Genomic DNA, 27,914 nt, shown 5'->3' with positions numbered 1-27,914 from the left:
ATTTATGATCAAAATATCATTTTATCAGTACAGACCTATTGTACTGGATGATATTGTTCAAAGACGTTGTAGGTATGTTTAATGGAAATATTATAGTTAGATAAGGTTATTACATAGGTTATGTTAAATCCCGTTATTATCCTGTAGCGATCAGTATCCCAATATTCCCAATATCCCGATATTATCCTGTATCCCATCAGTTTTGACTAATACCAGTATCAGTCTGATATGGGCAATACCGCACCCATATCAGACTTTTTTTAAATATGTACATGTTTTTCATTTAAAAGCTGTAATATTTAGGTATAGACTATAGGTATTATGAGCAAATAAAATATGCAATCCTTGCCAGTTTGTGATATATTAGAAACTGTCGATACAGGCGTTATCAAGTTATGTGCTCGTCTAAATTTTAGCTATCACGTCCCAGGAGATATTCCATTGACCGGTGTAGGTATTACCCGCTGACTATGGTATTCCCCCATTCTCACACACTACCCAGAGCCGTTTCGATAACCGGTGTGTTATAGGTGTACTCATATGATATGTATACATATATTTTTCCTTATCCCCAATCGCGCCGGTTTTGGCTTTTCCTTTTTGTTTTCCCCGTTTTCCCTCGGTCGTCGCGCGCCCGTCGCCCGTCGGTTTTCCTCGTGCCCCGCGACCGCCGGTGCCAGCGCCAGTCCGTCATCCATTGGACGGGCCCGTCGGCACGCCCATCCGCGAGCCAATCCCCTCTGCCCCTGCGGGGAAAGGCGCGCGCTCGCGTCACGGCAGCAGCAGCGGCGGCCACCGCGCCGTTCCCCCTCAGTCCATCAGTCTCGTTCGGGCATGCTTACCGGTCGGTCGGCCGAACCACACAGCAGCAATCTCGCCGCGACAATAACAACAACAATAACACCTACTTAAAAAAAAAAACATTAGATAATATTCAATCGTATCGCGCGAGACGTACCTACTTAATACAAAAAAAAAAAATCCGAAAAAATTACCAAAAAAAAATCATGCTTACGGATAGCACTATTGTCACGGCCGAATCCGCCGACGGGCTTTGATCGCCGAACGAGTGCCGACCGCGTTGGTAGTAAATTATTAATAATAACCGTCATCGACATTTATCTAACACTACTACCATGACGACCGACGGTTCGCCCGTGTCCGCGCAGTGAACGCACGAGGATTTAAACGGTCAACGCACTAAGCACATACCTACCTTTGCCGGGGGCCGGATCGCGACCATCGCCTCCTTACGCCTGCCTCGAAGTCCCTGGACTCTGTCGTCGGTCCGCATGTCCCGCAGGAAGCAGTCGAGACCGGTCAAGGTCCTCGACGACGGGTCCGAGGAAGACGGCGGCCTGCAGGGACTACTGGAACCGGCCGTCGTCAACGGTCACCACAACCACCACCATCATCATCATCATCACTACGACGGTTAGTACTTTTTTTGCTTTCTTCAGCTCCCCCCCTCGAAAAATAGCCCAGAAAAATACAACTCGCATCTTTACAACAGCCCCTGCGCAGCCCAAGACGGCTCTTTCCGAGTTCTATCGCCCTCGAGCAAAGCAAAGTACCCTTTTCCGGTTTTGCGCCAACCGTGCTTGGATGGAAAAATTAAATAAGCTACTGCAAAAAGTCTAAAAAGAGCACTAGTTAATGAACCAATAATTAATATACATCCCGGTTTAACTTTTAAATTTAGATTTTGCAAAAAATTACCTATATCCAACTAACTTGATAAATAAACACAATTAAAATCTGTGAGCAATTTTTCTTTTAAAAGTCTTCTAAAAGTTGATTTTCTTTTTTTACAACGTCCAATAGCTGATCTGTTCACAAATAATACCATACCAGTCGAATAAAAAAACGTTTTTTTTCACCAAAAAACCAACTTATATTTACCGTTTCAAGTAAACTGCGCAACAAACCAAAAAAATATATCCAATTTTTAAATTACTCTGCGGGAAAATTCGGTTTCTTCGCCTTTTTGAATTTCAACAAACTTTTTTTTCATAACCAATTATTATTTTCAATTGTCGCGCTTTTACACGAGTAACTAAACCGATAAAATACAATTAATGTGTTTTTTTTTCGAATTATCTCTCCAAAAAAGTGCTAATAAATATTTAAGTGTGGTCAGTCTCTTTTAAAAATATCAAATTTAGGTCGGTTTCTCTAGTGTCAATGTGAACTGTGAACGCGTTTTAAATATATTATTATTTTATTAAAAGACAATCGAAACATTGTTACCGGAATCGACCACTAAGTATGAAACTTATATGAAATCCAAAAAAGTAACGTTAAGTCGGTGAACGAATTTTCATCGCCAACATTTAGATACACTTACTAATGTCTTCTCTCTAAAAACGACCAACGGCATAAGCCCAAAGTCCTTTACCGTAAACAAACGACCTAATCAGCTGAAATAAACAAAGTATAGAAATTGTTACAAAACAGATTTTTGTTTTAAAATTTCAATTCAGTTAGAAAAACTCCAAAACTGTTACAAGGCGTTCGACTTAAATATAGTGTTTACAGTAATATTATTTGTTTGCTCAAGTTAAAAAAAATAATAAATGTATTTAAACGAAAATCTGGTTTCAACAATTCGGTTACTACTCTGTTATTATTGTAAAGATTATTCTCGAAACTCTAAGCGTGACATTAATTCAAAGATAACAATACAATATCGCTTTGCTGGCAAACGAAATGCAGAATAAATATTTCATCTCCATTGTGCCAAAATAAATGAATATCAATCCCTCTGGCGCTTTTTATGAATCGCCCCAACCCCTAAAACGTTTCATGACAATCATCCTCTCCAATGTCAAAATAATAAATAATAATAAATAAAGCTGCTCGACAGCGAAGCTTTAGAAATCATTTCGTTTGGACGATCATTAAAACGACCGATAAGTGAATGATATTATATTGCTTTGTGTAGTAATAGCCCCTAGAAACGTTTGATCGGATTTAAATACTATTATTATAAAAACATATAATAATTAGCGCGAAAAAGTTTTTAGAAAAATAACAAAAAAGCTTTTACATTTTTTTTTTGGAACTTATTACATCTATTTATTGCTTCATGCGCCTAAAATACAATAATAGAAAATAAAAAGTTGCGCAACAAACATAATTTTGCAAGTAGTAAATTGGCAATGATTAAATAATAAATGATAATCAGTTTTATGAAACCACACGCTCTTTATGATATTTTTAACTTTGCCTGGTTCGATCACAACACAGTTCAAAGTGTAAACGAATAATATATGTAATATATTATTTATAGGAGATGTTTTCAAACGTGTAAAATTTAAAATAAATGTGTTCAAACGTGAAACAATAATCGAGAGGCCAGCTTGGGTATTCTGCATCTTCTTGATTGAATATAGTGACACTATAAATTCTATCGTGGGGCTTACCACAGTTGGTTTTGAAAACAGTCTATGTGTAATAAAATATATTTTGTGAATAATCATCACACTTGGGAAATATTTTAGGAACGTTGGCGATTTAAAAATTTGATTTCATGCCAACCGCATTATGTAAAACTAATTTATTTATTTTATTAAAACCATTTTATACTTTGTACAACGCTGCAAGGACATTATTATATTTTTCAAATTGTCAATTTTAACGCTGTTATAATATTTTCCATGTATTACTCTCTAGGAAATAATATATTCTTTATTTTCAAACGGCTCACAATGTGATTTACACCCCTAACGCTTGTCTTGCCTGTCTTTAGAACATTCTGCACAGTCTGGACGTTTCAAGTAGTGTCCCCTTAAGGAAGCAATATCAGAGTAATTGGACTACTTTTCTTTGGGGGTTTGACCGAACCCCGGGAAACTTAAGTCCGGCACGTTTGCTTCTGATTACTTACTCATCTGCAGGTGAAATCCGAAAGTGTCTCGGCAGACCCAACGCAGCAATATATATAGAGCTGTTGTGTCATACGCTGCGTTTTTTATTATACTTACAAACCGACAACCGTTTTTAGGGTTATTTTTTTTTCTGCTGTTTTACACGGTACGCGCGCCTCCTATGACTATGACACATAATAATAATAATAATAAACCGACTGGCCGAGGTTATAAAAATCGCCACACCGAACGCGGTCACATGTAGGTTTGTACATACATATAATATAAAGGTATATAATATTATATGCGCACTGTGGACATTGCGAGCATTGTGTTTATATGTGCCGGTGGAGAAAAGACAAAAATTACGACTAGATACCCCCGGTCTTGGAGCAAATCCACGAAACTGCTCTGTATATACGTCCTATTTGTGTTATTCGTCCCTGGGGGGAAGAGTGAAGACCACCACCACCACCACCACCATCGTCGTCATAGCTAGCAGTAGTCGTCATACATAGCTAGTAGTGTAGTTCAGTATATTATATACAGTCTCTCTCTCTCTCTCTCATTCTCTTTGAGTGTATATTATTCTGATTTCCACCGACTTATCCGTCTTGGGCCCGTGACGCCGTGGACCCGGACGTTGGGCTGGCTGAGGGGGTTGGTGAGTTTTCCCACAGGACTCGTTTCTTTTTTCATCTCTCTTTACCCCCGGACTTTTATGGATAACCCGGCGACCGGTCAGCATAACACCATAAGGCGCATTATATGTCGACGATGACACGGTCGTCCGTCGGCTCTTTATTACACACACACACACACACACACTGGTCGGGAAAAAATTGGGATCAGCGTTTTTTTTCAACGCAATTTGACAGATAGGTCAGGTCACCTACCTACTTATCCGCGGCGCGTAGAGCACACCCCAGAGCCCGTTAGGTCCTGAAGAAGTCACCTAAGTATATATAATATAGGTATATATAATATTATTGTGTAAATCCTTAAACGCAATACGGACACATCTTTGTATCTTTACACACAAACGGTCTGCCGCCGCCGCCGTTGTTGTTTCTCTGCCGGTATTATTATAATATATATTAGGTATATATACATGTATATATATATATATATATATATATATAATATTATTATAATGATGACGAAAAAAAAAGAAAACATTAAAATAATAATAAAAGGGGTAAAAAACGCAATTCAATTGTTATGCGACTGAGCTGCCGTGACATAAATTTACATGTCGTCGGCGGCGGCAACCGGACCTGGAGAATTTGCGGAATTACAATAATAAAATATAATGTAATATATATAAATAATAATATTCATAAATCAATCAATTCTCGAGGGGGAGAAAGAGGGGAGGGCAGTGGGGAGGGGGCGACGGAGACAACAATAGTACAATCGCCGGCCACAGAAATTTTTATTTTCATATTATAAAAAAATTGTCGGTTTTTTTAATAATAATAATAATATAAAACATACCTAATAATATTATATCGTCGACCACTGGGCGGTGCCGGCAAAACGCGGTTTCGTATAAATATAATTAAGCGTACCTACCTGTTTATGTTTTTTAATTATTATTATTATTATAGTGCTGTGTATTCACAACAACAGCAACGCGGGTAGTCGATATGTAATAACGACAATATGGTAGTAATAAAATATGGGTAATAATATTATTAGATAGGTAGGTACCTAGGTATAGGTATAACCTGGGTGGTGATTTGCCCGTGTTTCCGGTATTTCCGGCACAAAACGACAATTTTCGCCTCGAACAATGGAATATAGTAGTATACACGAATAACACACGGTGTGTATGTATAATAATATGTATATTGATTTGTAAAATCAAAAAAAAAAAAAAAAAAATAGAGTACCATATTTAAAGTGGATAAAAGAAAAGCTTAGCGTGGCTCGATCGGTGACTCGACGGTTTTCATTCATGAACGACCTACCGTCGTCGTGCCTATACATTTTTACACTCTTAAACCGATTCCATCCTCCCTCCCTTCCTTGTTTTTTTTTTTTTACCAGGTACCTGTTATAAGGTATAAAATATCATAACGCGGCGGCGGCGGCGCGTTCATTCATAAAACGCGGATCGTGGGAGTTTTTCCCGAAAAATCCTTTTTTTTTTTTTTTAATTTTACGTTGGTTTATCATGTGGAATTGAAATAAAATTAATATAAAAAAAATAAAATCGAGCGCGCGCGTACACCGGAAAAAGGACGATAGCGCGGTAGAGCTAAAAAACAATAAGAAGAAAAAAAAATGAATTTTTTAATATATACATATATATATACACACACACACACAGGACTAATGTACCCGTACATAGCGGTTAATACACCACGGTGACTGCGATGCTGCTGTGTAATGTATAGCAGCAGCAGCAGCCTACCGCGGTTTGTTTTAACACTTAAAGACGGTCTGAAAGAAAAAAAAAACGTCTCGTCCAAGAAGCCATCCGAAGGGGGAAAAACGACGGCGGTCACGCACGGATTTCAACCATCAGAATCGATTATCATTTATTATTATCATTATTATCGTTACCTATATTATACCTGCTACCTTGCTACCGCAGCTATCCACCGTAGTAATACACCTACACCTCGAGGGTAACCCGTCCGAATCGCGCCCGGGGTGTGCATAATATTAATATCGGTTATCACTATAAATTATACTTAAGTAATCCGTCGTCGGTTAGGCACTTAAAGCGGGTTTTTTTGTTTGCCCCCTCAACGGTAGCCGTACGAATATTATCGTGGCGACACGTCAATGGCACGGCTACCGCGGCGGCAAAGAATACTACTTACATGTTTTTTAAACAATAATATTAGTAAAAAAAAAAAAAATACAAACCAACACACTACACGGTCGAGTCCATATTTAGTGTCCATAAGGACCGATCGGATAAAATAAGAAAAAAAAAAATTACAAACATTCATTGTATTCAAATTTAAAGAAAACTAAAACAAGAACCCCCCCCCCCCAAAATGCATCTCATCAAAATGCCCGTTTAATCGTTTCGACCAAAACATTTCCTGCTCGGTGTGTGTGTGTGTGACATTAACACGGATCCCGCATTAAAAGTCTAATATATAAACTAAAATAAAATAAGGTGCCCAATAATAATAATATAGTTATACACAACATGGTATTGTACGCAAGAGCTTGTTTTATTGTGCGAATAAAAAAAGAAACGGTCGTTTCATAAGTGCGCATCTGTTTCCTGTCCGTCCCGTGTGAAATGTATACATAAGAACTACTGTTTACTTATTCTTTTTTCATTTTCTTAACTGTTGCGTTGTAACGCAAATTGTACAAGCGCGGGAAAAGTCATTGCATACATTGCAATAATTCTGGAACCCCAAAATTCCCACGAGCTCCCACCCCCTACCCTTAAAGCGTAGACAGCCCAAGCAAGTAATCTCGGTCTTAGGTTTGCCTAGTGTTCTTCTGGGGTAAGAAGTCCCACAAAGCGTTTTTTGTCATTTAAATTTTTGCACTCGGGGTCCGGTCTTGAGTCTGGCAAGAATGTCATATTGTCTAATGATAAAAAACGGGTCGACTGATTTCTAAATGAATTACAGTTATTTGGGAAACACACATATACCTACATTTTCACGGTCAAGTCAGACTTGTGGCTAGTATCGAGTACTGTGCGCTAGATGTACATGGAAAACCTAACCTGCAGCTCTCGCTGGTGTAATAATATATTATTGAACAATGTGTGTGGAGAGGAAAACTGAACTTGCCCTTAGCTCGACCCCGTTTGTTGTGCACCGGCAACAGCAGCAGCATATTATTATAATATCATTATGTGTGTGTGTACAATTCGCGCCTACTCTTCTTTTATATATATATTTCAGAAGAGTGCGAACACTTGTGCGCCCGTGTCGTTTTTTTTATTATATTATTATAATATTATTATTGTATTATACCTACGGTGCGCGTCGTACTTAGGCTGTATAATAATATTATATTATGTACACCTCCGGGCGTGTACATTAGCTGTATGGAAGAAACTGGTAAATGGGGGAGGAGGCGAGCGTGGCCCGACGACGACGACGGCGCAGGGGCGGCGCTCGAATTTGCATGATCCTTATTTTGCTTAATGGACTCGAAAATTATATTTAAAAAATAAATAAAATAAAACCGGGCCGGAGGAAGAAAAGAAGATTTCCCTGAGACCTACGGGGATGATGCACGATGACGTTTATCGACGAGGCGCTTTAAACTATTAGCTATATAATACAGAGGGGAAGCCGCCCCGAAGGGGAGGATTACGTACAAATATTATAATGTAAGTTACAATATTACGCACTTGTGCGGAGAAAACAAAATAATATACACCCAACGCTTAGACACGCTTAGTGTTATAATACCATATGTATCTAACAGCCCGACGATTACCAGACTGCAAAAAACTTATAAATATTCATAAAACGATATTATTTTCTGGTTGGGTTCGTACAGCCAAGTAATTTAAGCTATCTCGGTTTAAATAGCCGGTAGGTACAATAGGTTTGTAAAAAACGAAAAACTTCTACTACCGACACTAAACACTGTGATTGCGCAATGAACGCATAAAAAAATTGCCAATAAGCGAGCGCGTGCGAGGCCGTTTCTTTATAATATCTAATTTTATAACCCGAAAGTGTAGTTGGCTGTTAATTATTATTATTGTCAATTTTTTTTAAACGCACAAACGAGATTAACTAAGCCCCTAAGCGCTGTCCAAAAACGATGCACCGACCGCACGGGTTTAGTTTTTACAAACTATGTTTGTGTAGGCACCAAAATAGCACTGTAATGACAGTACAAGCGCACTTGTTCGGTTTAGGCACGCAATATAAAATAACCCCTCTAACCCACCCCCCCTCCTTTCCGGGCTTTCATGTCCTTGTTGATTTTCCATAATTACTATCGTTGATGGTTTTGATTTACAAGTGTTCGTGCCGGGGAGACCTGTTAAAAAAACAAAAACGCCTAACCGCCACCAACACCGGTGAGCCGGTGGTGTCTGTTTTGCGGTCTCTCTTTATGTGTTTGTTTATAGAAAAGCCACACATTGCCTTTAAAGTACAACGGAAATCAAATTGCTCGAATCACTATTTCTTTCCACCGTTAGGTTAGGTTAGGTATAGGTACACTATAAGCTCTCAAAACTCCTTTAGGCTCCTGAAAGATGTCACCGACCAAGACCCACAGAGACGGGTTTATATTATCATCCAAATTCTGCTTGGGCATTTATGTCCCAACACTAAGCTAATTTTTTGAGAGGCCTCAAAATTGCAAACTCAATTCCACGGTATTATAAGTTCATTAACTTGCATGTTTTCGCTGAAAGGATTAAAAAAATTGATAGATAAGCTAAGAATGGAATTTTAAAGAATCCAAATTCAACAGTTTTGTTTTGCATAGTTTAGCAGTTTAGCATATATTTTGTTTATCTAAAAGTACCTACTTACAAAATGTAATGACAATTTAAAATAATTTTTTATTGAAAAATAGAGAGTGCAACATATTGTGTTATCAGACAAAAGAGAAAAAAAATCCTACAATAATTTTGTTTGTAATATTTGTTTCATTTATGTGTGCGTTTATTTTAAAGACAGTTTAATTTAATTTTTTTAAATGTATAAATAAACAATAATTATATATTAAATTTTGTTTTTATAAACACTAATTGTGGTCACAATATTAGTCTTGACGTGATACAAGTCTCAATAAAAATTTTTAAAAAAATGTTTGAGTGCATATGGGGGGGTTGTTTCGGTTGTTTTTAGACCATTTATACTTCCGGGCCCTACAGTTATTATTTTTTATTTTTTTTTTTAACTTTAACACATTCTTCCTCGAGTACTGCTCGAGGTGATCGATCATTGAACTCTCGTGTCGATAAAATATAAAGCCCCGACCAAAGGGGAAGTAGGGGAGGTAATCCGCACCGGGTGGCGCTAATCAAACTCGTTGAGGGCGATGATGACGTGTCGTCGCCGTCGGATTGAGTCGTTATAGACGCCTACTGTAAATTAAATACTACCACTATTACTATTACTAATAATAATAATAAGTAATAACAATATGTCAATAGGTGTGTGTGAGAGAGAGAGAGAGATAGAGAGATGGGTAGAGAGTGTATTATTATTATTATATGGTTTTCGTGGTTATGAGAGTTATAAAGGGCGCTATATTACATTTTCGTGACGGCGGCACCACCCCCGGCGGCAAATGTGTGATTTACTCGCGCCTGGCACGCGGTTAGGTATAGTCTGTGTGTGTATACAGTAGTAGTGTTTCAATAACATTGGGTAAAACTAATAAAAAAAAAAATTAAAAAATCATGCCACCGTTATTATGCCCTCGAAAAAAAACAAAACAGTTAATCACTATATTTTATTCATTTGCCGAAAGCGGAGGAGGCGCTGCTCGTTATACAAACTATTAATACAAAAATATATATATATATAAATTATATGTTCGTGTCTGTCGCAATATTATGTACAACAACGGTAGGTATAGGTACAATGCCGCCAATGAGGTTTAATTAATTTCATACCACTCGGATCGCGTGCCCCGTCCCAATGACCTTTTTATACGCAACAGAAAGCGCCTTGTTAAAAATTATTGTTCTCCCTGTATATAGGTATGGTTAGGTCCCATCCCATCGGTTTACCCTTAACAGAGGTATTTTTTTGTGATTGTACAATATTATTACAGTGTTAAATTTGAATAGAGCCGTTGTAGAGATGTCCAGTGAGATACCAACAAGTAGCAGAGAGAGAGAGAGAGAGGAGAGTATGGTGTGACTTAAAAGGGCCGTTTAGAATCAAAGAAGAAGTTTGGCAAACGGTTTGGACATGCGTTGACAGTTGTAATATTATCACAGTATTATCCATACCGTCTTGTGAAATTTGAAATAAAATATATTCATAAAGCTCTCTCTCTCTCTCTCTCTCTGTTGGCAGGTAACATGATAATATTATAACGCCTGTTAGCTGTCGTACTCGCACGTTATAAAGCTGTATGTATAAAATAATCTCGTGTGGCATTAATCAGTGACGCTGGTGAATTAATATTTGTAGTCGTTACCCGTGTACCTATAATGATAATGATAATAATTAAATGTATATAAATATATATTACAATATTAGCCAACTCGTTATATATCGAATAATCCACCACGACTGGGGACGTGTTAATTGACAACAACATTGATTTCTTAATATTTATCAGTCACTTACTCGATTATTTTGCAGTAGTGTTGACGGCTATAATGTTATTATTTTTTTTTTCAGACGGTTGGTTACATTACACGGGCAATATTGTAAACGAGTATTGACTAATTATTTACCTCGCTCGATAAACCTATAAACGATAATTCGTTTCAATACAAAAATAATATAATATCGTTATCCAATCGAATAAAAAAACACCGCATTAGAGACTCGTTTAATCTAATTATAACACATTATTGCCATATTGAGTTGCGCTTACGGGTCAATAACAATCATTATAGCATAGTTAATATGATATGTAGGGGGGGGGATAAGAGTCAAAGGTATACAGGATGATTCTTGTAACGTGCCACATTAGTTTACTCTAAAAAAGTATTTGCTAGACCTTCATTGACTTTTGAAACTTAAATGCTAACATGTATTATGCTTAGACTCCACCCTTTCTCCCCTCCTAAATTTTAAACTTTAAAACTGTTCATTCACCACTGCGGTTATCGACCAGTCACAATTTTCGGTAAATTATTGTCTATTTAAAAACAAGTTAATAGAATCACTCGATAAGACGTTTGAATAGCCTTTGAAATCTTTTCCCGGCGCCCCCATGTACATAGGTACCGTCTCGCCCGCTTAAACAGCTTTGAAAAAAACGGTGGTATTTTTTATTATTATTATTATTATTATTAAATAAAAAATATCATATTACACTATTTTACCGGTCGTTCGGCCCGACGACCATGAAATCGCAGTATTAAAATAATATTATAATAATATTGAAAGAATAAAAAATAATACAGTACACGATATTCCGTCGAAACGCCAATTAAAAGTCAATTTACAATTTATGTACCGCGCGAGATAATAATATATTATTTTATAGATATATATTTATGGTAATTTTTATAAATGGACGACCGTCACTATACTACTTAAAATATTATACCATTTACCATAATATATTATCATACGTGTGTTATAGTATTTTATTATAATTATATTTTTATTGTCGTCGGCCGTGTGTGTCGCAGCTATAAAAATAATTTATTTGATCAAAAAAAAAAAAAACCAAAACTATTTTCACAAAAAAAAAAACAATAGAAAAAACTACTTAAAGCACACCGTTGTCGCCTGTACTTGCTTTGGTATACTAATAATAATTTTTCGTCCATTTTTTTATTGTACCTACTTTTGATTGCCCTATAATACTACTAATATGTCTCAAAGACTTTATAATAATATACCTACCTAATGGACAACGATAAATCGATAATAATCGACAAACCTACGCCATCGCCGACTACCCGATGTGTAATAATATAATTTTATTATCATATTAGTCGAACAAATATTCAAATACTACATTGTCAGGTGTACGCATGCCCAATCTCGCCTACACTATAGACTCTGCACACATTTATAATAATTATTATATTGCCTTCCAACTTGAGCACTACGACAGTGTTCGAACCCAATGTACCTCATTCCTATGGTAATACCGCCACATAGCATAACTTCATAGTAGTGCGACAATGTTTAGGCACTAGTCCCTTATAAAATATAGAGTAATGTTATTGCAAAAAAAAATCATGCAACTATATTATAATTTCTTTTTGGGAAGATTTTAACCGTGTATCTATTTTACTTTACTTCTGGCAAGTGCTAATTTGTAATAATAACTATTTATAACGATGATGAACGTTAATATTGTGACGTTTTATAAAAATATCCAACCGTAGTCCGGCGCCACTTTCACCGTGTTTTCCGCAGAGCGTACAAAACAAATTCAATTACCACCGTCTAAGGCGGAAAATCACTATGGCAATACCAAATATACCTATATATATATATATATGGGTACCTCTACCTATAATATTAGGTAGGTAGGTACATTGTATAATAATAATAATAACGGCCGGCGTTATATCTGCATTGCGCACAATTATACCGAGTAGAGTGTACTAGTGTACACACAATTGGAGTGTTGTACGACGATTGGTGTGCAATTCGAGAAGGGTTAAAAAAAAAAAGAAATGTATATATATAATATAATAATTCGTTATGCCCCTCCATCGCCCCCCCCCCCCGATTACTTTGCTCTTATTCATCTCTACCGGACCGCGATACTCTGTATAAAAATAATATAATATTATTATTGTACAGATGCGTTACGCGTTGTGCTGCTGTATAGTAGTAGCATAGATAGCAGATTTCCAATAACTGTGACAAATTTTAATTAATATAGTTAGCGGATATATTTCAATGAAAAGACAAAAGGAATACAAAAAAATGTACATAATATTATTATACTGTGTTGGAAATTCAAAAAACGGGTTTACTGGTCCGTCACGATCCGCCAATGGCGGTGTTGGTATCCAATTGTGATTTTGTAATAATCGTTATTATTATTTTTTTTTCGGTGTAAAGCCTTCGATACCTTCCTCGGTTGGCTTGGTGTACTTGTTTCACAAACGGAATCGGTTTTTGCCCAAACTAAATAATACTTACTTACTTGCTTACTCGCCGTCGACGATATTATTATTAATATAATGTAATCGAATATAACAAAATATCGTTGTAGTATTATACGACGGATGACGATAGGTCAACCGGTGTGTGGCTCGTCTCGAACCGAACAAATAATATTATTATGATCAAGGGCAAACGATATGAAACATATTATTCTACAAGTATGTGCATATTATTATAATGATCCAAGTTCCAACCGGTATATCAATATTGAATATTAACTATGGCGTGGCGCAGACTCGAATTCAGGAATTCGTTCAGATCAGATAGAATAGGATAGAAAAGGATACGAATAAAATATGAAATAGAACATGATGTAGACTAATGAAATATGAATATGGATAGATAATATTTCATTCATCGAATCAGATTTATCGACTTCAGTTGTATTCAATAGACAATAGTTAGAACCTAACTAATACATAATAATATTATCTAACCACAACCTAACCTGTAACTCTAAAGTGTTAAACGTGCAATCGTTACACAATATTCTTGCTGGAAAAAAAACCATTAACCTCATTGATTCAAATTCGAATTTAAACGCCTGGAAAATACTGGAGCTTAAGCACCCTGACTTAACGACCCAATAACTTCACATTGTAAGTCCGGACAAAAGCGTTCTATTGGCTGCCCACCGTACTTCCTAAATTTCCCACCAAATTGCGATCAACGCCCGCATTAATAGCTGCTGGTATGTTTTATTATTATGGAAAAAAATATCTATATTATAATTTTTTAGCCGGTAGGTACATTATGTGACTAATGGTGTACAGATAACGTCGGTAGAGGAAGAGTAGGTGGAATACAAAAAAAAAAAAATTACAATTAAAAACCAAAAGGGGGACGACGAGGCTGATATGCAAATAATTTCGGTACGACAATTAACGTTTCCGTGTCCTTACCGGTATGTGTATTACTATTATTATTATTTTTATTGTTATAGCTGTTATTGTAGAATGTAGATTACCCGTCTTATAATGTGTAACTGCGCACGAACGGAGAGGTCTTTATATAGGTACTATTTGATAAACGCAAAACCGTGTACTTACATGTTATTATAATATTAAATTCTACAAGTTTATATTATTATATATATATATATATGTATATTGTTCGAATACCAACCGGAAGCTCGCGATTATCAAGAAAACGCATTACAATAAAAAAACAATATACGACAACTATCACATTATCACAGTGTATATGGCACAAACGGTTGATTTTGTATATAAAAAATAAAATAAATACACAATCCGGTTGTGTCATGTGTATTACAATATTACAATATTCACCGACGACCATTGTTTGGCGTTTAGATTAATTATTTTATAATTTATTTACTTGTGCGCCGCCGACTTCCTCTTTTGGCCCGGCTATTTGCATTTCCAACACAATAAAACCATTTAACGCGCTCTACACACTGCACATCGAGGTCCTACCTACCTTCCCTATAATATTATGTAGGTACATTATATAGGTACAAGTAGAGCGACACCGTACAATTTGTACAGCAATTACCGTTTTGCATTAATTAATATTATATATTGAAACGATCACACATCTGACACCGGCAAACAGTAAGCCCGAAGCGACACTATGACTGTACCAATAGCGCAATAATATTACTCTATATAATAACCAACACTGCACTTCCGGTTCGCACGGTGTGTAATCATTGTACAGCTCCAACGATTATTATGTAACTTGGCATTTCAGCTTTTAACAATAATTGTGGGTTAAGTCTATCATTGGAAATCGACGGATGTGCTTCATCGGTGAAAGAAGAATACAGACCGCAAAGTATTCTGGTAACATCTTGACCCGTTGCTGTGCCCAAGACCTTTTACTTATCTAGTACCTTTACGGTGGTTGTTTCGACAGAGAGTTAATTTTTTTCTAATTTAATGATATTACATTTTAAATAACTCGATTTACACTTGGTCAACTATCTTCTGTAATACTCTGTTTTAGAACATAACGAATAAATTGTAGGCAGTCCTAATTTACCAGTTGCCGTTAATAACCGAAACGACTAAATTGTAATTATAATGATGGCTAACGTAATAGGTTAGGTTTTAGTAGTTGAGCGAAAAATTAAAACTGGATAAAATATATTAAGTATACCTACTCTTTTGCGTTAGCGGTGAATTTTACACTCTAACCGTCAATGATGGTACCTATAGGTGTTTTGTGTATAGGTGTAATATATGTTCCTAATTAACAGTCTATTAATTGATACAGATTATCAGAGTGTTGTAGCAGAACAACACCGATGGCTCATATTAAACTGTGAAAAACGGTGTGGGATCTCCCAGCTTTATTAACAACTTCGAGTTAAAAATAAAAATAAAATATCTTTTACTGACATAATATTTTAGATGCAGCCAGCCGAGTAGTGTGTTGTAAAATTGTACACAGCCAATCATAATATATCACTCTTGTACCGACTAATTAAGTATAATATAAAGTATACTTACGGTGTAAGGCCGTTTAAAATATTTTAACGTTTTCTTTTTTTTTCCCCTACAGAAATAACTTTCAGTACATATTTTTTACAACGGTTTTTTTATTATTCTTATTATAAAAAAAAAACCGATTCGTTATTATTAAACCGGCGGCTCCCCCTTTAATTCCTATTGCCGGGGCACGCCACCCTATTTGTGTATGCGTAAGTACGTTCATTCATCATTATCATTGCCTCCATTTTCCAAGTCCTAACCGACCATATTGCGCATCTCTCGGCGCGCGTTTAATCTCCTTTGCCTTCCCCCTTTTGTATGTGTGTGTGTGTGAACGGCTTAAGCAACATTCCTCGAGTAGGTACATCATCATCATCATCATCATTATAATACAGTATTATTACATCCATTATTTTAATTATCAACCCGCGGTCAGGTACAGAATGGCTCCCCGGTTAGGTGCGTTACCCATATATTATTATGATAACCGATTCGACCACCATAAACGACAGGGTAGGTACCGTTTACCGGTAAACGCATATTAATTAACCAAAGGAGCTGTTGTCGACCTTTATACAATATAAATTTATACTATAATTTGTTTGAGTTGAATATAGTGAAAAAATGCTTTCTCGTAGCAATTTCAGTGTTTTACTCTGAGACACAACCGAAATGTCGAAAACAGGTTTTAAACGATGATTTATACATCTATTTGAGTAGTTCGTCACATTAAAAAAAAATATTATGGAAGGAAGCACTAATGCGCGCCATATAATTATACAGATAAAAATAATATCATTGAACGCATGTGCATTTATCGAGTAGAGTGTATTGAGAAAAATAACCATTTAAAACAGGTTTCTTAGGAAAATAATATTATCATTATAGCTTTTTATGATTTCGGATACTTCTGTGCGCGTTGCGCTGGCTTTGAGTAAACGTATTTGAATATTTTTCTGACGTTAATATTAATTATATGACACGATATTATTCAAACGTCGTTATATTATTATTAGGTACTAACTATACTACTTCCCATCGTACCTACCGCAGCTGCCGAGTGGGTAAGCCGCTTTATTTTTTTTATTAGGTTAGGTAAAGCGAATCAATTAGACGAGACGCGACAATATACAAAATAATCTTCCTGGGCGTACCCTGTCCAAAGGGAAACGTCCTATAAGAGTCACCAATAAACTAGACTTGGGAGAAGCAATGCGCGAAAGCGGTTGCCCTCCCCGGTTTAGTATAAGCATTCAAACGGAATTGGGTGTATTAAGCTTACTCGATTTAGCTCATTTCAGCTATCAGTAGGTTAGAATGGTATGGTTAGGTTAGGTTTGGTTAGGTCAGGTTAGGTGGTTCAGTTCAAACCAGTGGTACATGCAATACTCATGAGGCCATCGGCATCGTTTAAGGGTCAACCTTCGTGTACAGCGAAATAGTGTTTGTTAATAATATCAATCATCATTATTGTACCAATTTGAACATTTTTTTTTTTTAGCCGGCAATACTTAATAATATATCTAAAATAATATTATAATACGAACTGTGCGCGTCACGCTATTTTCACGATAAAGCGAAGGCAGTACGCAGTCTCTCTCATTTGGGTCGGCGATGAATTCATAAAAAAAAAAACAATTGAAATTATCTAAAAAATCATTCGTGTTGGGGATAATAATAATTACCCGTGCGGGCCCCCGGGCAAGTGAAACAATACCCGCACAAGGCAATTAATAATTAGAAGCGTTTCGAATTCACAGTCCGCCGAGCTTGGGCTGCTACTATTGTTGTACCTATTAGGTATATTGTGTTATTTTAACAGCAAAAAAAAAAAAAATGGTAAAATATGTATATTATTATATTATTGTTCCATTTCTACACCAATTTCCACCACCATTTAAATTGAGCGAATGTACTGTACATTTTCTCTGGTCGATGAATCCAGTTTAGGATAACTATTTTTATACTTATCTCGGAGATAACCCGCCAACCGGGTTAAGTGTTTGGAAAATCCGGATTTATTTCCCATCGCTAATTATTGTATAGTAAGTTTAGATAAAATAAAAAAAAACACTTATCATTAATTTTTAACCGTTAGAAAAAAGTACTCTTTATTGAATTGTATATTTTAACCGAGTAATGGGTATCAGTAATTTTAGTCCGTCAATTTATAATATATAATATAATTCGTTAATATTTTATTGAATTTTTATTATCGTCGAAATTATTTAGTAAAATATTGCAAAAAAAAAAAACACTAATTTATTTCTATTAACATAATTTTAATATTGAATAATTTACGGAAACCTGTTAACCCGACTGTATATTTTATTAAGACACTTTTTTGCCTTCTTCGTTAACTTGTATATACGACGACCCTGGCGGGTCTTAAAGCATTCTTTAAATCGCCACCCTTCGGCTTGCCAATGACACGGTGAAAACTTTATACCTGCCTCTCAAATAATACTGTCCCACAGCCGTGACTTGTTTAACTCGACTTACAAGAGTGCTTTAATGGAATTTAACAACAGCTGTGTATTAAAAAAATATTAATATCCAAAACGTTGTTGTTCTTGGGTGTCAGCCGGCGACCTGACAATAACAGCCGGACGGGTTAATATTGTTTAATATTATATTAAAGTTTAGCCTTTAGCTCGACACCGCGGTTAAGTGTATTTAATATTTAATTAATCCGTGTAACGTGTGGAACTCGATAGTATTCCATTTGATTAGCTTGGACGCCGAGTAAGTATAAATATTTGATTGGCCGCCTCTTAGGCCTTGCCGTTTTATCCATCGTCGGTTAAGAGCATTATTTTAAACACTCTGGTTAATGTTTAGTTAAACCTTAAACGTGATTTTATGTTGATCTGCTCGGTTAAATTTTAACTGGATCTTTATCACAGTCCCAGTTAACTGGCCTATACCTAATGGTCAGTTTAAAGACTTTAAACTGAGATTATATCAGTACCAATATAGATTATAAAACTTGTACTTACTATTGGTTACTTTGTAGATAATTAAATCAATGTAGTTACTTTCCAATTAAATTCAAAACAAAATATACCCAACACACTGTGTTAGCTAGTTTTCATTTTTCAAACTACATAAATGCATTTTATAATGCCAACAACAATATTGGATTAAAATTATATGATAACAGATACAGTTTACCAATAATAATTAATATGAAGTTTAACCGACGATTAATGAAAATTGGGCTCTGAATAAAACAATCAAGAGTAAGTAGAACTTTTAAAGAGGGAGTTTTTTTTTTGCGTTTTTTTGTCTCATTATGTATTTTTCTCGTTACCGTCGGGTGTATTATCGACGAGGGGTAGTTTTTTTTTGTATTTTAAATTTATATTATATAATCTGTATATTAGGCAGGCCGGTATAAATTGTACCTACCTCTTGTGTTGTCGGCGTGGAGCGTCTGCAAATATTGGATTGTAAAAATGTATAATATAATAAAGTAATGAGACGGTAAAATCGTGTAGTGGACAAAAAAAAAATAAATAATGTATTTATATACGACCGAGAGACTTTTACCCCCCCCCCCTCAGCACCGCCGCCGTTGCCGCCTTTTGGAATTAATTTTAAATATTTTACTACCATACCGTAAAAAAAAAAAAAATAAGAGCGATACCGGCTTGTGTTTGCTCAACACATTTAAATAAATAGGGTGTTCGCCCGACGACAGCCAATGCGATATTCTTGTTTTTTATACCTTCCCCTCCTCCACCGTGACAAAAAAATATTCCACAGTTTAACAGAACACTTTACACTATAAGTATTTTATACATGTATTGGATTTCTTTTCTCACTCTTTGTCTTTCTTATTAGCCGAACGCACCGCGCCGGTTCGAATCGATAATAATTTTCAAAAGCCACGTCTTCGCGATTGGGTTTATTTATTTTTTATTATTATTATTATATATGTATATATATTTTTTTTTTGTTAATGTATTCTCTTCAATAGTCGATATTCAAATATATACACCGACCGAGGCAAATCAAATTAAAAAATAATATATAGATGTATAGGTGTATATAAAAAGGAAACAACAAAAATGGCGGTTAGTATTTTTTAATTTTTTTTTTTTTTATTTGCGCTCGCTTCCTCGGTTTAATTATTATTATTTTATAATACACGAATATTATCTCCAGAGAGTTCCATGAGTCCTTATAATATATATATATATTATTTATTCAAGGATAAATGTATTAAAAACACCACCACCGTGTGTCGACCTGACCGAAGCGAAACGTCCGCTCGACATGATAATATAATAACTATAACGAGTATAACGATAATATTACATGTGTATATTGTATAGGAAACACAGTAGGGAGTACCGCTTCCCCAAAAGGGGGGCAGCAATAGGTACGAGACCATCGACCTAGGTACAACCTAAGTACCTTCATTTAAATGTTAGATCAAAGATGCATTTTTTTTTCTGTACCTTTCAGAGCTGTTAATAACTATAATAGTGATTGACAGCCCTGAATACCGTTTGCTGACATTAATTGCTAACAAGCTGAAAGATTGTAGTGTGTAATAAATTTAACAGAGAAAAATGAATTCAAAAATATTTTGGAATCCTTTCCCCCCCCCCCTGAATGGTCGTACAGACATAAATATTGTTATGTCATAAAGCGAACGACCTAGGTGTGTGTCTACAAGTAGACACAGGTTTATTTTGCCCTTTAAAGGGTCAGACAGAACCTGTGGACACGGCAGACCCTAATCATATATGAATAATATAATATATATATGTATACTTCAAGGGAACACAATGATAATCGGGTTACGTAATGCACACTATGTGCGTGTGTCACATTTAAGTCTTTTAGGTTTTGTATTATATTTTATTGACAATTTTACGGTCACATAATATCTCTATGTAAATGATAATATAACGTGATATATTATTTCCCAGTGTTATTTATTGTGTCGAATTCTTGTCGGACCTCCTAATGTGTACAACATACATACTTACAATACGGTAATAATAATGCAGTTTATATTAGGTATACTTGATGTGTGTTGGAATAAAAAAATTATTACACGCTATCATAACGAGTAATCCTGGGTCGAATCCCTTTCGCTCGGGTCCTGGCCAATGGATATTCTTATATTATTTCTTTCTTTTGCTTCTTCTTTACCTATAAATTATATATTGTATAATCGGGGGAAGAAAAGGGTTGCGCGACCTCGAGTCCTTTTTGTTGTCCTCCTAGGCGTTTCCTTTGGCACGACCTGACGTTTTATGTAGTTCCCAAATAACCATAATGATAATAACATAATGGACCATATCCATATTGTACCGGAATGGCCTATTTATTTTCCTTTTCTCCACTGCATTATTGTAAATTGTGTACTACAGAATGGTCACACGCACACACACATCCTTGTGTATGGAATCCATCAATATAATAATATTATGTAGGTATTACGTTTTATTGTAGATAACTGTAAATAAATGGTACATATGGCTTTGGTTATTGTCAACATCATCTTCGTCATTTTTCTCCACATTCTCGACCACTTATTATTATTATACACAGCTGTACAGTGTACTTAGAATACTTGGAGATGCAATACTGTTGCGTTGGTCGTGTCGAAAACCCGTTGGACGACAAAATGGCCCATATATGGGCGTCGGTCGTCATAATATTATGTTATGTGAAACGCAGTTCGAGCAAAAGCCTGTGCACACACACACACACAATACAATATCTTAAACACCGTGTGTAGGTTAGGTTAGGTTCGACTTGGAAAATGGCAGCCGTCCCTCGAACACCCTTTGGCGGGTACTAGGTTTTTCTCTATGTTAGCTTATGTAACAGCCGACAAGCCAAGACAATAAGACATGAAATTCCAAAGAAATGTTACATCTCACGTGTAATTAGGATTGGAAAAAAAGTTCAATTACCGCAAATTGCACGTCAACCGTAACTTTCACTGGTTTTGTTAGATGCTTCTTGGCCTGCACGTTTTATTTTATTTTCCAACGGGCATGACTGACGTGACGTAGGTATATAACATTGACACTAACGGCATCTTTAGACCGACAGGTTATCCTCTTACACGGACGGACAAACGGTGCAATTGATTTCTCGATTATGTCATCAACGACCAATCGTTTAATGAACACCGACAAAAGTTTACTGTATATTGTATAAACGGCAGTTATTTTGGATTTTCTCGGTTGGTGTTAGGTTTAAAACATAACAGTTTAGGGTATTTTCTTTTAAACGCCTTTTCGGCGTCGGTTTAAGTAGGTGTGTACGAAAAAAATCAATACCGGCGCCTAATAAATTTATAATTTCATTAGGAAATGGACTGGTCGACTTGCCGTTGCCACTACATTATTGAAACTATAACCGTGCATGTCGGCTCGTTGTAAATTATCATTTTACCGCCGAAAAACAGCGGACCACGGGTAACCGCATACCGTGTATACGGTTAGGGACCTCGTGTGTATTATACCTACACCCGCATACACTTATTACCACACAACTCCACCGGGGGACAACACCGTCTGCTCTTGCTGTATCGCCTGCATTGCCCAACACGGTAATTGCCTGTTCCTCAATTCTACTTGTCTCACAGAGAATGTGGACGACAACGACCTTAGCGTGATAGATCATACGCTACTTCTCCTTCTTCTGCTGACATTTAGTACTCTCTCCAAGAGTTTCCATCGTCTTGAGATCTTCTTCCACTGAAGTCTCTTCTCCGTAGGTTTCCATTCCAGCACCGCTCTAGCCGTCTCCTTCTCATTTCTGCATGTTACACGACTAGCACGATCGAATAATAACAAACTAGAGATTGTCTCTACCTGGACCAGACAGAAAGCTATTGCAGTTCTGTTAAGGTTGGGTCAGAAAATATTTTGTGTTTTTTTATACGGTTCGTGCGAAACGTTTTTGATATACGAGCCGATCATACTGTCTGATAATGATGATTCGATATAATGCCTACTCTCTGACCGCTCTGGTTTTTGGAAACCGGTAAACTATAAAAATAATAATATCATACCTCTGCCATAGATAGTATCTATAACATATTATTGTGCGTATTTAGGTACACGGCGCGGATTTAGTACGTTATAGATTTGAAACGTTTCGGTGGAGCCGGTAAACCATAAAAACCGTGCCGTTATTGTTATTATCAGTGTATATCGTTATTATCATTACCATTATAAGAATTATTATTATTCTACTATAAATTACCAACTGTCCCGCCGCGATAGCCCGGCCAACATCTGCTGTGATGTATACATTTTATGCGAGTCCCCGGCCTAACGCCGAGTAGTCTCGTGTAGTGTGTCCGGCCCGGTAGATTTTTGATGAATTATATTTTATATACATTATTGAGTTGTATTTTTAGCAGCTTGACCGTTCGGCCGTTGGCATTGTCACATTGTGCACATGACCGCGGTACGGCTGTGCGAGGCTCTCATATAAGTATATAATTTACAGTTTTAACGTCAATTTCCCCGCAAATCGCCCACGCATGTCTTTCTGTGTGTGCCGTGTCTCTCTGCATTGTCGCCGCCAACACCGGTCTTTCTCGCCTATTGTGCATGTGTCCGCCGGTTTCAATGGTGCCGGACCGTGATGACCCATTCGGCGTGTCGGGTCACATATAATAATAGTATGGAAAATAAATCTATATAGAGATTTTTATTAAAAACGCACAAGAGCCCCCCCCCACCCCCAATAGTACACGTCCGAGTGGAAGCGGGGGCGGTTTTCATACTTAACGGGCCCGTCCAGTGTGTGAATAGAGCGCGCGGTGTGCTCGCACATACATATTATTATACACTATTATTATTATTACTACTATTTAGGCGAGTATTGTCGCACTTAACACGCCCGGGAACTGGAAAACGGCGGTAAAATTCGACTTTTATCGCCGCCACACGGGTCTAGAACGGATATTTATATTATATTTGCCAATTAAGCGACCGATTCACGCACAATGCAGGCGGGGCTGGGTAATAAAAGATCCGGAATGATGACACTGTACACATTGGTTACTCATCGCAGACTAGGATGAAACAACAGCTGACAAGGCGGCCGCCGAGTAAAAAACAAAAGGCTAACATGTATTATTCCGAAAGGGATAATTTGCGTTTGTCATAATACCGTGTTGTTGGTCTTAAGTTGTCCGGCCCAGAGGAACTTTGGCCATTACCGTTGAACTGATCCTTTCTGGAAATTTTGTATTTTATCATTCCGGTGTATTGTGACTCGAGTCCCTCTGCAGGATTGATTTACGAGTGGTGTGTGTATTTTTGTAAACAACCGGCGGTGTATTATATTGTATGTATATAGGGCGAATAATAATTCTTGTGCGTGGCACAAAAGGGAAAACGGCCGTCTGACATGTCGTGTGTTTTGCTTCTGCTCGCCGATTGTGTGTGCGCGGTTAGTCGAAGACCCTAATTTTCGGTTCCTTCGAGCACTGCTGGCACGTGCGGCAGATGTTGCCCATATAAGAGCGCGTGCGAATAATAATAACATCGTTTGCCATTCAGGAAATAATATTTATCATTTCTCTGCAACTCTATAGATCAGAAATCGTACCTGTAAAGTAGTGTTTATTGGGCAAACAATTAAAAAAAAAAAGTCACCCCTTCGATATCTAGAAAAACACATTGGCTGGACAACAAAGTCTTAGGGACAAGTTGGGTGTGCTGAAAATTAAACCTAAGGTCGCTGTGAGTGAATCGACGACAGTCAACGCATGTAATGAACATAATATTTCCAACACTAACTATGGCACTATATTTTCATAGACAGACTGTCAACGCTAATCGTCTGAACCCTAATAGTAAAAATACATATTTAACAACGCTTGTATGGATATTTTTATTTTTATCTGGACTTACTTACTACTACTACTACTACTTACTCACTTGTGTATAACACTTTCTGAAAATTGTTTCCCCACCCCCACCCCCTGTTTTTTTTTTTACCGCTAGACGCATACACCTATATTATTATTATTATTATTATAATGCACCGACACGGACTCGAGAGTCACAAAGATTAATTGCATTGTACTCATAGCCCGTCTCTTAAATACTTCGGCGGCAAACAAATTGCGCTTGCTCGAGTCTCGGACACGGTGCCAAGTGTTTTCTATATTTAAAGTTACACCGAAATACATAAAATTAACCACACACACACACACAATGCACCATATAATAATAATATAAACGACGTTAGTTCGTATTAACATTTTTTTTAAATATTTCCACGAGAATCCGTTTCCAATGATTTCGGTTGTAGATCAGCCATAACATAGACTCGGTGCAAAAATAATTTAAATATAAATACAAACGTTTCAAACGCATCAATAATAATTAATATCGACGTTAAGTCAACGTTGTAGGTAACTCGGTTCGACTTGGCAGCGGTCTTGGACGTTATTTTCTTTTTTTTATTGTTCTTAAAGATGTGATGGGATGGGGGAGGGACGATTATAGAGTGTTTACTTAATCGTTATACGAGGAGCAAGCCATATTATAATAATAATTTACAGTGCCTATACGAGCGATTACAAGCTTATCCAAATGGTACGCTGCCAAATTTGATGGTAAATTGTAACAAGAATGAAAAATACCTTGTCTTGTGAGATTATTTCGGATTGGCGAAAATTCATAATTAAGCATAATATAATGGATACTATACGTTTCATTTTACTTGACATGGAAACATGATATAGAAGAAAGAATACAACCAACCCATACTTCAGTGACAAACTTCTTTGTTTAGTGGCTTTGTGAAGAAGGTCTCTTGACCATCTTTTGGTGCATTATAAGACGTGTCTTTTATGCATTATTGTTATCATCATATCGTGCTCGGGTCGAGTCACACACACACACACACATATGTATGTTCACACTTTGCACACTCGACCGAAGCGCACAAATCCTATTCTCGTGTACACCAATATAGGTATAATATAATATACAGGTGTATGTATACTGATAATTATTATACAATCGTGTGATGTACCCGGTATACAAAGTCGAACGGATAAAAATTACCGGCCGGATAGAGTATATTATAAGTGGTGTGTGTGTGTGTGTGTATGTATGTTCAAGGGCGAATCGGTACATGTCTACCGAGAGTGGAGAGCATAAAGAAATCACACGGGCATTCATTTATATATTTATATATCTCCTAGGTATCCAAGTGGAAACTGGAAAGAGTGTAGGATGGCGGCGCGAAGACACAACTATACCGAGCAAAATACATATAGGTACAATACATAATATAATTCATTTATTTTCTTCCTTTTTTTTATTTTTATTTTGCGACCGTTGTTGTTGTAATTTATATGAACTTAAATTTATAATAATTTATTTTCGCCGACCGAGATTCCCACGATTCTCATTATACGCATACATTAGATATATGTATATGGCCGTCTTTAACGCGGCGGAATCTCTCTCATTATAATAATAATAATAATAAAAATAATTGTTATATAAATAGGTACATACAAATTATACGATTGTTTTTTATATAAATAGACTCCGTTTGTAAGTATACCGGATCCGGGCCACGGTCCATCTTCGTCGGGTCACCTGCAGCTGTTAAGTGTGCAAGTTATGATGCCTATACGTGTCGGTTGTGCAGTCAGCATAATATGTATCCAGTGTGGAGTACCACAGCAACGAACCAATAGTATTATATTAATCGACCAATATAGCTGCTCAGAGTCAAAGAAGTTTCAAATTGGCTCAGATATTAGCCAATCTAGAGTAGGTAATAATTATTGTAATCGCCGACTAACGTTTGAAATCAATTGTCAGTGTCTCTGTACGCTTCTCTCCGACCGAAATTCGGCCGAACAGCAATGTAATCTATTCAACCTCCAAATTGTCTGATTTCAGCTAAATATGCAGTTTTACTCTAGTTTAGACTCGTCTAACCTTGACCATTTGAAACCGCACTAGCTGTGCACTGCGTAGAACTGCCTATTAGCAACTGTCGCTGCATCTAAATTGAAAAAAAAAAAAAAGAAAAATTATATTAAGGACCCGCCCGAGTGGTTTATACGTTTACAACCCGGTATGGTTATATTTTTTTGCCCCCGTCCCCCGGGGGTTCGTTTATTGGTTTATGGCAATATGGTACAATAATAATTATTTGTACAAAATTTCGGTTTTTGTCGCATGTTTTTTTTTCGTTTGCTCGTGTTCGTTTTTCCAAGTGATTTGTTACCGGGCAAACGTGTTGAGGTCCACTATATTATTATTACTATTATTATTATTATAAGTATGACCACACCTAGAATTTTTATTGCTCGAATATATAATAATAATATTACTACGACGTTAATAATAATAATAATAATAAAAAAAAAAAATGATTTTAATATCCTAGCAGATGCGGCCGAGTTATTATTACAGCAAGTAGATAGAGGTACATGACGAACAGCAGAAGAATCTCTGCTATGTTATATTATGTTTGTATATACTTAATACGGCCCCGCAGATGAATGATATATTCCTGATCTTGTAGACAATATATTATTATATATTTTCAGACAGAGAGAGAGAAACGGCGCTGTGAGTTTATTGCTTTATTACCACCGTCCATATCGCGTGACGGGCGTGTATCAATAAAAAAAAAAAATAATATTATATAATAATAATATATTCCACGACCAAATGTGTGTGTGTAGAAATATTGGTTAACGAGCAATAACAATGATAATAATATAATATTATAGTTGTGTGTGTGTGCTCTCTCTGCATATTAATCTA

The 27,914-nt window shown here is 36.4% G+C and overlaps 1 protein-coding gene across 1 annotated transcript in view; it reads left to right on the top strand.

Moving 5' to 3' along the window:
* Positions 1–837: 837 nt before the first annotated feature.
* Positions 838–27,914, top strand: part of LOC126836940 (sal-like protein 3) — a 56,191-nt gene continuing 29,114 nt past the window's right edge. Inside the window, exon 1 of the mRNA XM_050570660.1 lies at positions 838–1,434. Within this exon, the coding sequence (XP_050426617.1) occupies positions 1,293–1,434 (142 nt within the window). The 5' untranslated portion in view covers positions 838–1,292. The remainder of the gene's footprint in view (positions 1,435–27,914) is intronic.

Source organism: Adelges cooleyi, unplaced genomic scaffold, assembly GCF_023614345.1.
Source record: "Adelges cooleyi isolate 19-005CV unplaced genomic scaffold, UGA_ACOO_1.1 ACOO_flye_CR_arks_rails_tigmint_CR_PRNA_247, whole genome shotgun sequence".
Taxonomy (NCBI): Eukaryota; Metazoa; Arthropoda; class Insecta; order Hemiptera; family Adelgidae; genus Adelges; species Adelges cooleyi.
This window is presented reverse-complemented; position numbering and strand designations above follow the sequence as displayed.